Source organism: Heteronotia binoei, chromosome 7, assembly GCF_032191835.1.
Source record: "Heteronotia binoei isolate CCM8104 ecotype False Entrance Well chromosome 7, APGP_CSIRO_Hbin_v1, whole genome shotgun sequence".
In the NCBI taxonomy this organism is placed as follows: Eukaryota; Metazoa; Chordata; class Lepidosauria; order Squamata; family Gekkonidae; genus Heteronotia; species Heteronotia binoei.
Window position 1 is genome coordinate 19,330,797 of NC_083229.1, and position 13,478 is coordinate 19,344,274.

At 47.3% G+C, this 13,478-nt stretch overlaps 1 protein-coding gene across 2 annotated transcripts in view; it reads left to right on the forward strand.

Moving 5' to 3' along the window:
- Positions 1-13,478, forward strand: part of ADCY8 (adenylate cyclase 8) — a 198,811-nt gene that overhangs the window by 168,284 nt on the left and 17,049 nt on the right. For both annotated transcript variants that reach the window (XM_060243211.1, XM_060243212.1), the window contains 2 exons: positions 8,598-8,756; positions 10,811-10,957. In XM_060243211.1, the coding sequence (XP_060099194.1) occupies positions 8,598-8,756; positions 10,811-10,957 (306 nt within the window). The remainder of the gene's footprint in view (positions 1-8,597; positions 8,757-10,810; positions 10,958-13,478) is intronic.

Here is a 13,478-nt window from a genome sequence, read left to right on the forward strand (position 1 = left end):
TGGAAGAAGCAGACGTTCTGAGCAGAACATTCGCTGCGATTCAGGATAAGGATCGACATAAAACAAACATTGGAGATTTCCCTTCCCGAAAGCAGGGTCTGCTAGCAAAGTCTTTTATGGATTCCAATAAATTCTGAGCTAATGTGGAACCCTAATGCTAGCCAAGGCCTTTTTATAACTCAATTTGTCTTGGTAAAACCTGAACTGGCCCAGACAGTTGGCTCACTTTCTGCGAGATTTATGTCTCCTGCAGTCAATATGTCTAGAGGATGTGTTCTGCGAAGCCCCAAATTAAGGGCAAGTGGGAGCTTAATTAGTTATCTTTGGCATTAAGGATCAATCATAAACTTCTAAGGCGGGGATTTAGCATAACAGGAAAGTAGTGATTCTCGAGTCTGAATGCGATATTAAAATCGTTACTCTGCACTTTGGCTTTTAGAGGTTTATTAAAACCACATTGAAACAGACAAAGCAAAGCAAAAAGGACAGAGGCAAACTCAAAGTGTACCGTAAGATTTTGTTTTCATGCTAAACGATAACAAGTGAGCTGCGATTGAAACAAATGCATGTACGGCAAGAACAAAAAAAGAAAGATACCTAAAGTGGGGAAGACAAGCTAGAGCTTTTACAAAAATCATGCTCTGCGCAAGTAGATATGAACATATGAAGCTGCTTTCTACTGAATCAGACCTTGGGTCCATCGAAGTCAGTATTGTCTACTCAGACTGGCAGTGGCTCTCCAGGGTCTCAAGCTAAGGTTTTTCACACCTATTTGCCTGGACCATTTTAGTTGGAGATGCCGGGGATTGAACCTGGGACCTTCTGCTTCCCAAGCAGAGGCTCTACCATTGAGCCACCATCCCTCCCCAAATTGATATAGCTTTCCCCCCACCTGTCGTTTAATCAGGGGCCGTTTTGTAGAAAAATAGGTGGTGGAGCTCATCCAGGGACTGCTATGCAGCTGCACCTACTGTTCAATGGACAAGGTAGGTAGGTGGGGAGGAGGAGGAGGAACCCTCTGAAAGGTTCAGGAGCTGTGCTCCTGTGAGCTCCTGCTGAATTCAAGGCCTGCGTTTAATACTAGAACATCAGGGCATCTGTGAAACATGAGTGTTCTGCCGTCCTTTTAGCACACTCGATGGCGACAGGAAATGGAAAAAGGAGATCATAACAGAAAGCCATGTTGGACCAGGCCAATGGCCCATCCAGTCCAACTCTCTGAGTCACAGAGTGGCCAAAAACCAGATGCCATCAGGAGATCCACCAGTGGGGCCAAAACTCCAGAAGCCATCCCACTGTTGGCCCCCAAACACCAAGAATACAGAGCATCTCTGCCCCAGACAGAGACTGATTTCCCACTCACCTTACGCCGCTCTCGCGTTCCTCTTCTCAGCAGGGCTTCATTCTGATTTCACACTATCTGCCCCGGGGCTGCAAGTAACGTTGGCATTTTCGTGCGGCAAACAGAAACCGTTTTTTTAGCGGTTTCTGTTTGCTGTGTGGAAAAGCCAACACTAGCTGTAGCCCCGGGGCAGGTAGCGTGAAATTGGAAGGAAGCGCCACTAAGAAGAGGGAAGCGAGAGCGGCGTAAAGTGAATGGGAAATCGGTCTCTGTCTGTTCCATCCATACCTTGTGACCAGTGTTCCCTCTAAGTTGATTAGTGTGAGCTAGCTCACAGTATTTTAACTTTCGGCTCATGCGTTTTTGCCTTAGCTCAGGGAAAAACGGAGCTGAAGAAAACTAATTTGCACAGTAGCTCACAACTTTAATGTCAGTAGCTCACAAGGTAGAATTTTTGTTTACAAGACTCCATCGCTTAGGAGCATTGCTTGTGACTAATACTCACCGATGGACCTCTGTTCCATACTTTTATCCAATCCCTTCTTGAAGCCGTGTATGCTTGCAGCTGCCACCACCTCCTGCAGCAGGGAATACCATGTATTAATCACTCTTTGGGTAAAGAAGGACTACCTTTCATATGTTCTAAGCCTAATGCTCAGTCATTACATTGAGTGTCCAAGAGTTCTTGTATTGTACTCTTTCTCTGCCTTCTCTATCCCATGGATAATTTTGTAAACCTCTATCAGGTCACCCCTAATTGCCCCCCAGGCCCTTATGATGTCACAGCGACCTACAAGGGGTGGGGCACTGAAGGGAGCAAAGCAATTTATGTGCATTCCTTTTAGCTCCATGGTGTAAACACAGCCCGTGCCATGCAAGTGGAGGACTAAGAACCTGAACGACCCAAGTTCAAAGCCTCACTTTTCCCAGGGCTTTTTTTGTAGCAGGAACTCCTTTGCATATTAGGCCACACATCCCTGATATAGCCAATCCTCCTGGAGCTTACAGTAGGTCCTGTAAGAAGAGCCCTGTAAGCTCATGAAGGATTGGCCGCATCAAGGGTGTGTAACCTAATATGCAAAGGAATTCCTGCTGCAAAAAAAAGCTCTGAAAGCAACACATGAAATTCTCTGGGGCTTCCTCAAATCTCAGGAGATCACTTCCTCTCACGAGAGTTTCGCCGTCATTTTGGTTGCCATGGCTAAGCTCTCACATGAAGGAGTCTCATAAGAGTTTGGTGAACTGTCCTGCTGATCGAAATAGTCATGGGGATGGGGGGCTAAAGAGGTATAACGGATTACCTCCTTTTGCTCCTTTGGCTATTGTCAACCGCAGGGCTTTTTTTTTTAATAAAGAGCCCTGTAAGCTCTTGGAGGATTGGCTACATCAGGGGTGTGTGGCCTAATATGCAAAGGAAATCTTGCTAGAAAAAAAGCCCTGACTTCTACCACAGAAGGTCACTGGGTGACCTTGGGCCTGTAAAACTCTCGACCTGGTCTACCTCACAGGGTGGTTGTAGTGAGGAAAGGGAGGAGGGGAGAATAACATTCTAAGCTGCTTTCAAGTCCTGACTCTGAGGGACAGGGGAGAGCAGGATATGAATGAATGAACGAACGAACGAATGAATGAATGAAGTGTTGACAGAATTGTCCTCAATTCTTGGAGCCTTGATGTGGGAAAGTAAGAGGGAGAGGGCTATGATATCAGAGGAAGAAGAGGAACATAGCCACAAATGGGGAGGGCCTGGGATGGGGAGCCCATGGGCACCTGGCATCAAGTCCCAGAAATATTTGGGGTAAGAAGAGAAAACCCATAGACAGAGCCTATGAAAAGGGTTCCCAGCACTGCCTTGACAACAGCATGGGGCCAGGGAGTGGGGGAGATGCTTGTGGAATGTAAAGTTTGGGAAGGATATGAGATCACTTTCAAGTGATAGTATAGGTTTTCTACCATAGCTTCTATAGTCATTACGCTACAGAGAGGAAATTCCTGGAGTAGCACTAGATGGAAGCTGTTTTTCCTTCTGCTGCTTAGGGGCAGGAAATTGGAGCTGGGGGTGGGTAAACAGGAGGCCTACCTAACTGGCCAAATTACCCCAATCCATCTAGTTTTCAGACTAGAGGCTGCAGAACCAAAATCCCATGGTTTTCTTAATGAGATCAGGCTTGGTTCAAGCCAAGGTGCAGCAGCGAACTTGCAGTAAAAGGACTGCTTTGATAGAGTTACCAACCTCCAGCCGATGGCTGGAGATCTCCCAGAATTACAGCTGATCTTCAGGCGAGAGAGATCAATTCCCCTGGAGAAAATGGCCACTTTGGAAGGTAGACTCCGAACGATTTCCTACTAGCCTTATGCCGCTCTCACGCTCCTCTTCTCCGTGGGGCTTCCCTGGGATTTCACATTATCTGCCTCGGACTGCAACTAGCTTCGCCTTTTTCAGGCAGCAACAGAAGCTAGTTTTTAGAGGATCTTGTTTGCTGCGCGAAAGAGGCAGAGCAAGTTGCAGCCCCGGGGCAGATAGTGTGAAATCCGACAGAAGCTCGGCAGAGAAGAGGAGAGTGGGGAGGGACGGTGGCTCAGTGGTAGAGCATCTGCTTGGGAAGCAGAAGGTCCCAGGTTCAATCCCTGGCATCTCCAAAAAAGGGTCCAGGCAAATAGGCATGAAAAACCTCAGCTTGAGACCCTGGAGAGCCGCTGCCAGTCTGAGAAGACAATACTGACTTTGATGGACCAAAGGTCTGATTCAGTATAAGGCAGCTTCATATGTTCATATGAGAGCGGCATTGGCTAGCAGGAAATCGGTCTCTATGGCACTGCATTCCACTGAAGTCCCTCCCCTCCCCAAAAACCCACTTCCCTCAGGTTCCACACCCAGAGTCTCTGGGTATTTCCCAACTCAGAGCTAGAGACCCTGGATACCAAGAACATATGAACATACGAAGCTGCCTTCTACTGAATCAGACCCTCGGTCCATCAAAGTCAGTATTGTCTTCTCAGACCGGCAGCGGCTCTCCAGGGTCTCAAGCTGAGGTTTTTCACACCTATTTGCCTGGACCCTTTTTTGGAGATGCCAGGGATTGAACCTGGGACCTTCTGCTTCCCAAGCAGATGCTCTACCACTGAGCTACTCCCCCCCCGCCCCGCTTGGTGCCCATGAGAGAATAAGATCTTCTCAAAGGCCTGCTTCAGTTGCGATCCCAAGGATGCCCCCACTTGCATTCTGATCTTCTTTGTCAACATTTGAGTTGAAACAGCAGAGAGAGGCTTTCTCCAGAGAAGGAAATCTCACCCAGAGCCTCTCAAAGCATCTTGAGCTTTTCAGACTTCCTTCCTCCGGAGAAAGAGCTCTTATCCTCGAGAGGTGATTTAGCTCTTTCTCTCGACGGAAAAAGAATTCTGATTTAGTGCAGCTGGCGCTTTGTGTGAAATGCATGCCAACCTAAAATGGCTGCAAGGCACTGGATGTGTTCCAACATCAGGGGTGAAAGGAAAGGTAAAGAAACAGATTCAGTCATGGAAACCTTAAAAATGCTTCCCCAGCAAGGAATATCCCACCTTCCAGCATCCTGGGCTATTGACAGGAGCCATGGAGGGGAAAGAAGGATAATGAAGAAGAAGAAGAAGACTACAGATTTATACCCTGTCCTTTTCTCTGAATCAGAGACTCAGAGCGGCTTACAATCTCCTATATCTTTTTCCCCCTCAACAGACACCCTGGGAGGTGGGTGGGGCTGAGAGGGCTCTCACAGCAGCTGCCCTTTCAAGGACAACTCCTGCAAGAGCTATGGCTAACCCAAGGCCATTCCAGCTGCTGTAAATGGAGGAGTGGGGAATCAAACCCAGTTCTCCCAGTAAGAGTCCACACACTTCACTATACCAAACTGTCTCTCTTAACCACTACACCAAACCGGATGGAATCCTTAACTGTTGTTCTCCCTAGGCGTGAATGCAAAGGTAGAAAGGAGATTTGGACTACACGGGGGTTCTCTTCTGCTGCAAATTGGCAAAACTGACCCTAAGGCTGTCCAAGGAGACACCCCTGAAAATACCCCATTTATTTCCTCTCCCACTCGCCCCCATTCTCTTGTTCTTGCAGTCTAATATTCTCCCTCCCTCCCTGTCTCTCCAAAAGACAGACAGAACTCTTGTGGGTCAAGTTTTGCTACCGTCAGAGCCTTTCTTTGTAGCAGAAACTCCTTTGCATATTAGGCTACACCCTCCTGATGTAGCCAATCCTCCAAGAGTTTACAGTAGGTCCTGTAAGAAGAGCTCTGTAAGGAATTCTAGCAGGACCTCCTTTGCATATTAGGCCACACCCCCCTGATGTAGCCAATCCTCCTGGAGCTCACAGTAGGCCCTGTGAGAAGAGCCCTGTAAGGAATTCTAGCAGGACCTCCTTTGCATATTAGGCCACACACCCCTGATGTAGCCAATCCTCCTGGAGCTTACAGTAGGCCCTGTGAGAAGAGCCCTGTAAGGAATTCTAGCAGGACCTCCTTTGCATATTAGGCCACACCCCTCTGATGTAGCCAATCCTCCTGGAGCTTCCAGCAGGCCCTGTATGAAGAGCCCTGTAAGGAATTCTAGCAGGATCTCCTTTGCGTATTAGGCCACACACCCCTGATGTAGCCAATCCTCCTGGAGCTCACAGTAGGCCCTGTGAGAAGAGCCCTGTAAGCTTTGGGAGGATTGGCTACATCAGGGGTGTGTGGCTTAATATGCAAAGGAATTCCTGCTACAAAAAAAAAGCCCTTGCTACCATTGTCACTTTAGCAATATATGACTTTGCAGATGAAGACCAATGGGTTGCATTGGAAGACTTCCCAGCTCTCAGTGAGCAGCATTGCACAGACTCATCCGACAAGACCACCAGTACCTATGATTAAAGACTGAAGTTCTTCCTTTGATTCAACATCCATTTACATCTGTTATGCCCCCTTTAACTTGTGGAATGCGCTGCCACAGGATGCGTTCTTGGTCACTAGATTAGAAGCTTTTGAAACAGCAGGGCTTTTTTTCGTAGAAAAATCCCAGCAGGAACTCATTTGCATATTAGGTCACACCCTCTGACCCCATTTCAGTGACCACACCCACTGCCACAGTGTGTATGTGCTCTTGGGCACTAGATTATAAGCTTTTGAAATGGCAGGGCTTTTTTTGCAGCAAAAGCCCAGCAGGAACTCATTTGCATATCAGGCCACACCCTCTGACATCACCATTGTTCCGTGCAGGAACTCATTTGCGTATTAGACCACACCCCCTGAAGCCATGTCAGCTGGAACTGTGCTCCTGCTTTTAAAAAGCCCTGTGAAACGGAATTGGGTAAATATATGGGAGAAAATATATGGGCGACAGATCTGTTGATAGCTAATAACCTGCATGGAACCTCCATGGTCAGAAGCAGGCTATTTCTGTTACACCAGCTGATAGGAGGGCTAACAAGAGGAGGAGACTTTTGCCTTCGAGGGCACTGCTTTGCCACTGCAGGAAACCAGATCTGAAGTAGATGGACCGCTGGTTAGATATTCTGTGACAAGAGAACGCCCTTAAAATTAATGCCCACATACAGTCATTTCAGCTTAGTGAGCATCACTAGACTTATCAGGCTTCCCGCTGATGAGGAACTGGGGAACAGGAGTACAATGTCTTACATCACCGTGACATCACTTCTGAGCAAGTACCTGAAAATGACATCACAGTACCAAGAGATGCTCTAGGAAATTCCTCAATCTCTATGGTAAAAGCCATAGATATTAAGGGACTTCCTAGAGTGTCATACAGTGTTGTTTCCCACAATCCCCAGTTTTTCATCTGGTAGACCTAAAGAACACAGTTCAGGAGTGCTTGCAAAACCAAGATCCAGGTGCGGTTGACTTGCTTCAAGAAAAACCTGTTATTGAAAGAAGGGGTCTCAAACCAAATGTGACTCTTTAAAAAGGAACATGAAGGTTTTGAGGCAAAGTATATTAGAGAGCTAGATGGGGTGCTAAAATAAGCAGGGTGTGAAAGGAATGTCAGGCAAAGGTTCATATGGAACTGAATGACTTCTTAGAGATCCTTTAAAATGTGATGATGATGGAGATGCTTTACACAAAGGGAAATGACAGAGGTTAACAGCCGCCAATCACCTGTGTGCAAGCCATGTACAGTTTTGTGCCAGTGTGCTAAAACAGTTGTGCTGGCTCTTCCTTAGTATATTTCTTGGGTGGGGGTATTTTTGTATTTCTGTATTGTGTGTGTGTGTCTGCACCTGGAATCCATGGTGACTTCTGGTAACTGACCCCTACTGGGGGCCTGGCGGATATTCAGAGAGGTGGCTGAATAAAGCCTGCCTTTGTCCTCCCAACTGCTGGTATTTCAAGGAGGTCTTCCCATCCAAGTACTTGCACGACCTGACCCTGCTTAGCTTCCAGGATCTGACAAGATCAGGCTCGACTGGGTTATCCAGGTCAGGAGATTTCTTAACATGAGAAACCACGTGCGCTACTCCTTCACGGCGCTTTTTTGGGTAGAAAAAGCCCCGCAGGAAGTCATTTGCGGGCCACACGCCCCCTGATGCCACCATTGTTTCACGCAGGACTTTGTTTGTAGAAAAATCCCAGCTGGAAATTATTTACATATTTGGCCACACCCCCTGGCGCCAAGCCAGCCGGAACTGCGTTCCTGTGCATTCCTGCCAAAAAAAAGCCTTGCTCCTTCATAAAGGACTTGTGACTGCCAGTGTTTGAGCTGCAGAAACTCAAGGGACTATTAATCACCAAGCTGATGAATTAGGGTTGCCAATCCTCAGGTGGGGGTAGGGGATCCCCTGGTTTGGAGGCCCTCCCCCCGCTTCAGGCTCATCTGAAAGCGGGGGGAGGGGAGGGAAATGTCTGTTGGGAACTCTGTTATTCCCTAGGAAATAATGGAAAATTAATCCCCGGAGATCTGGGGGGGCTGTCTTTTGAGGTAGAGGCACCAGATTTTTAGTATAGCATCCAGTAACTCTCTCCAAGATACTCCCCAAGTTTCAAAAAGATTGTACCAGGGGGTCCAATTCTATGAGCCCCCAAAAAAGCTGCCCTATCCTTCATTATTTCCTATGGAAGGAAGGCATTGAAAAGGTGTGCGGTCCCTCTAAATGTGATGGCTAGAACTCCCTTTGGAGTTCAATTATGCTTGTCATACCCTTGATCCTGGCTCCACCTCCAATGTCTCCTGGCTCCACCCCCAAAGTCCCCAGACGTTTTGATTTCCCTTTTCCTCATCACTGCAGCTTGAATACACCGCACGGCTCGACTTCCTCTGGCGCGGCCAGGCCAAAGAAGAGATCAACGAGATGAAGGAGCTGCGAGAGCACAACGAGAACATGCTGCGCAATATCCTGCCGAGTCACGTCGCCCGCCACTTCTTGGAAAAGGATCGCGATAATGAAGTAAATAATATTTTTGTCCTGACCTCATGGCAGAAGGGTCAGGATCTAAAGAAAGAACATGTGACTGAAATCACCTGCACTGTGCATAAGACAATAAGGCTCTTGGGGCAAAGGAACCAAATCTGGACAACTTGAGATGCCGCCATGGTAACGTGCTAAAAAAGGGAGTTGTGGATTGGTTGCTCTTTAGCGCCACCACTTCAGGATGGCCAGAGGGTGTCATTACACAGGAGCTTAGGAAAGGCCAGATGAACTAAGAACTAAATTAGTTCTATCCCATGTTATAAAACTGCTCTCATGGCAGAATGAGATCTCATGGCAGAATGGCCAGGATCTAAAGAAAGAACATGTGACTGAAATGAGCTGTGCTATGCGTAAGACAATAAGAGTCTTATGGCAAAGGAACCAAATCTGGACAACTTGAGACGCCACCATGGTAACATTCTGAAAAAGGGAGTTGTGGATTGGTTGCTCTTTAGAGCCACCACTTCAGGATGGCCAGGGGGTGTCATTACACAGGAGTTTAGGAAAGGCCAAATGAACTAAGAACTAAATTAGTTCTATATCTTGTTATAAAACTGCAGACTCTTCATTTTTTTCTTCATTATTTTTATTATTGTCCATCTTTTTAGCTGGTACTCAGTATGGATTACAGAGAATGAGTCAGTAAATTTACAGGGTTAAGCATCCAATAGACACTGCAAAAGGATTTGGCATATAGAAATCTGGATGCCACCAGAAGCAAAGCATAAACCTCAACATGACACATTAAGCAAAACTTACTCAATAGGAACCAGGTTCAATTCCACACATCTCCACATGAAGCCAGCTGGATGACCTTGGGACGGTCACAGTTCTCTCAGTGCTCTCCCAACCCCCAAAATAAGTCTCGCTTGCCACCTAGTGGTGTATAATGGTAAAAAAGAGCTAATGCTTTAGGCAGCCAGAGAAACTGAGGATCTTCTAGCTACACCACACACAGCACCATATTATTGTTGTTGTTGTTGCTATTCCTGTTGAAACAATCAGGTAGTAGGTGGTTCAAAAGACCACCTGTGATCTGGGAGACCTGCTACTAGTCAGAGTAGACCTTGATAGACCAATGATATAACAACAGAAGTCAGCCTCATATGTTCGTGTGCTTCAGACACCCATATGCAGTTTGAGGTTGATAGTATTATTCTACCTGACAGAGCTGTTGTAAAGAATCATGGATGTGAAGTATTCTGCAGGCACCACTGAAATGCTAAATGTCATGATTGTCCATGCACATGGATATGCTCAAAGGAGCGGTTTCCTGTGTGAAATGAATGGAGATAGTAGTTTGCCATATTCCCCACGTAATGGCAGACTGTCGCCTGGCCTCAGCTCCTGGTTTTCCCGAGGGATAGGGGTGTCATAAAGACATAAGAGAAGCCATGTTGGATCAGGCAAGTGGCCCATCCAGTCCAACCCTCTGTGTCACACAGTGGCCAAAACCCGGGGGACATCAGGAGGTCCACCAGCAGGGCTAGAACTTCAGAAGCCCTTCCACTGTCGTCCCTCAGGCATCCAGTATACAGAACATCACTGCTCCAGACATACGAACATAAGAGAACTTAGAGAAGCCATGTTGGATCAGGCCAATGGCCCATCCAGTCCAACCCTCTGTGTCATGCAGTGGCCAAAAAACCTCCAGGTGCCATCGGGAGGTCCATCAGTGGGGCCAGAACACTAGAAACCCTCCAGGTTAGAAAATTCTTGGAGATTTGGGGAGTGGAGCCTGGGAATGGTGGGGTTTGGGGATCAGAGGGACCTCAGTGGGGTATAATGCCATAGAGTCCACCTTCCAAAGCAACACTTTTCTCCAGGGGAACTGATCTCTGTTGTCTTAAAATCAGTTGGAATTCTAGGGGATCTCCAGGCCCCACCTGGAGGTTGGCAGCCCAAGAAGGAAACAAATGCCTCTGTTCTCTGTCAGTTCTGCTGCCACAGGTTATCACTTCTTTTTTTTTACCCCTCAGTTCCATTTCTTCTTTGATTTCCTTTTCCAATTCCTTTTCCTGTCTCCCCAGGAGCTCTATTCTCAGTCCTACGATGCGGTGGGCGTCATGTTTGCCTCCATCCCGGGCTTTGCCGACTTCTACTCCCAAACCGAAATGAACAACCAAGGAGTCGAGTGCCTGCGTCTGCTGAACGAAATCATTGCCGACTTTGATGAGGTGAATCCGTAGGCTGAGGAGGGGTGTCGGGGCGAGGTTTAAGACATGGATGTTCAAATGGGTAGCCTGGCATTTTGTACCAGCCCGATTGTGAAGTTAGTTTCACCTATACCTCAGCAGAATGGAGATTATTCCCCATCCTGCTGATTTTATTTCATATCATTATATCAAATATATATCATGCATTTCCATCATAATGTGCTGGGGGATTTCACATGCTGGTAATGATGAGGCATCTGGTAGTGATTGGCTGAGCTTCCCTGATGTCATAGAAGGCGGTTAGAAAACTCTCCAGCTGCTATTGGCGAAGCTGCTGCCATGGTAATGATCTCTTTAGGGTTGCCAAGTCCAATTCAAGAAAATCTGGGGACTTTGGGGGTGGAGCCAGGATACATTAGGGGTGGAGCCAGGAACAAGGGTGTGACAAGCATAATTGAACTCCAAGGGAGTTCTGGCCATCACATTTCAAGGGACAGCACACCTTTTTAAATGTCTTCCTTCCATAGGAAATAATAAAGGATAGGGGCACCTTCTTTTGGGGCTCATAGAATTGGACCCCCTGGTCCAATCGTTTTGAAACTTGGGGGGTACTTTGGGGAGAAGCACTAGATACTATACTGAAAATGTGGTGCCTCTACCTCAAAAAACAGCTCCCCCAGAGCCCCCGAAACCTCCAGATGAATTCCCCATTATACCCTATGAGAATCGATCTCCACATAGGGAATAATGAAGTGCTCAGCAGACGTTTCCCTTCCCCCCCACACACACACCCCGTTTCCGCCGACTGAAGCGAGGGATTGGCATCTCTACTCATGAGTTGCTGCCAACTTCTTCAAAGTAACACAGACACACCATCCCAAGAGGAAGCCTTTCAATCGGAGACTGAAGCCTCCAAAGGCACATAGTCCTCTGGGGGCGGGGCTTCCCCCCCGCCGGCCAGCTGACTGGGGGCGAGAAGTAGCCTGGGAAAGTGGAAGAACCCCGCTGGGACCTGGGGATTGGCAAGCCTAGGACTCTTGTTAACATTGCTCAGCAGCCCTGTAAGGTAGATGAAGCTGGGAGGTAGAAATTGTCCCCGAAAACACCCAAGTGAGCTTTATCTCAGAACAGGGATTTTAATTCAGGTCTATCCAATCCTAATGCAACCCACCAACCTCTTTGCACAACATTTTTTTAATACAAAGGCAGGGATTTTTTTTTTTTTTTACCAGGAACTCCTTCGCATATTAGGTCGCACGCCCCTGATGTAGCCAACCCTCCAAGAGTTTACAGGGCTCTTAGTACAGGGCCTACAGTAAGCTCCAGGAAGATTGGCTACATCAGGGGTGTGTGGCCTAATGTGCAAAGGAGTTCCTGCTACAAAAAAAAAAACACTGCAGAGTGCAGAGAGACGCAAGAAGGTGATGGCTGAGGGGGTAAAGGGAGAAGCAGAAACTGGCAGCTTGAAAAAGTGGGAAACTGACTAGCCTAATCTGGTCAGATCTCAGAAGCTAAACAGCATGATGCTGGTATGCCAGTGATAATGAGGTATCTGGTGGTGATTGGCTGAGCTTCCCTGATGTCATAGAAGGCAGGTAGAAAGCTCTCCGGCTGCTATTGGGTAAGCTGGCTAGCATTTAGATGAAAGAACACCAGGGAAATCCAGGGTTGTGACTCAAAGGCAGGCAATGGCAAAACACCTTTGAACATCTCTTGCTTTGAAAACCTTACGGGTTTGCCATAAGTTGGCTGCAACTTGACGGCACTTTTCAAGCACCACCCAGGAAGGCCATGAGGCGAGGAAAGGAGGACTGAGAGAGAAGAGAAGTTGTGCAGAGAAGGAAAACTGTGACAGAGAATGGAGAGAAGCGTGTGCACACAGGTCTTCAGAGCAATGGAAGGCTATAATCATCTTTCATTTAAAGAGATTTATTTAAGCCAGGGGTGGTCACATGTGGCTCTTTTACACATATCGTGTGGCTCTCAAAGCCCTCACTGTCTCATCAGCTGGCTTAGAGAAGGCATTTGTCCCTTTACATCATTTCTCCAAGGCAAGCCAACCAGTGGCTTGAAGAATGCATTTAAAGTTAAAGTTGCTTTCTTTCAAAGATTTCAGGTTTTCACGGCTGGCATCATCATTAGGATTTGTAGAATCTTTCGAGCTCAAGTGCCGTGTTCTACTGGAGAAAGTTTTTCTTCCAGACATTTTGTTCTCAGCTGCGGAGAACATCTTCAGTGGTGTTGCAGCCAGAGCAGGCGCTCTGGCTGCTGTGCATTGCTTTCTTTCCACCTCACTCCCTCCTCCTTCCTCCAGCTATTTTCCTTCCTTCCTTCCTTCCTTCCTTCCTTCCTTCCTTCCTTCCTTCCTTCCTTCCTTCCTTCCTTCCTTCCTTCCTTCCTTCCTTCCTTCCTTCCTTCCTTCCTTCCTTCCTTCCTTCCCGCATTTCATTCATTTTTGATGCATTTTGAATTCTCCTTCATAGTCTCTGTTTTGGCCTGGGGCGCTCAAATATTAGCAAAAGAACCATGCGGGACAAAAGGA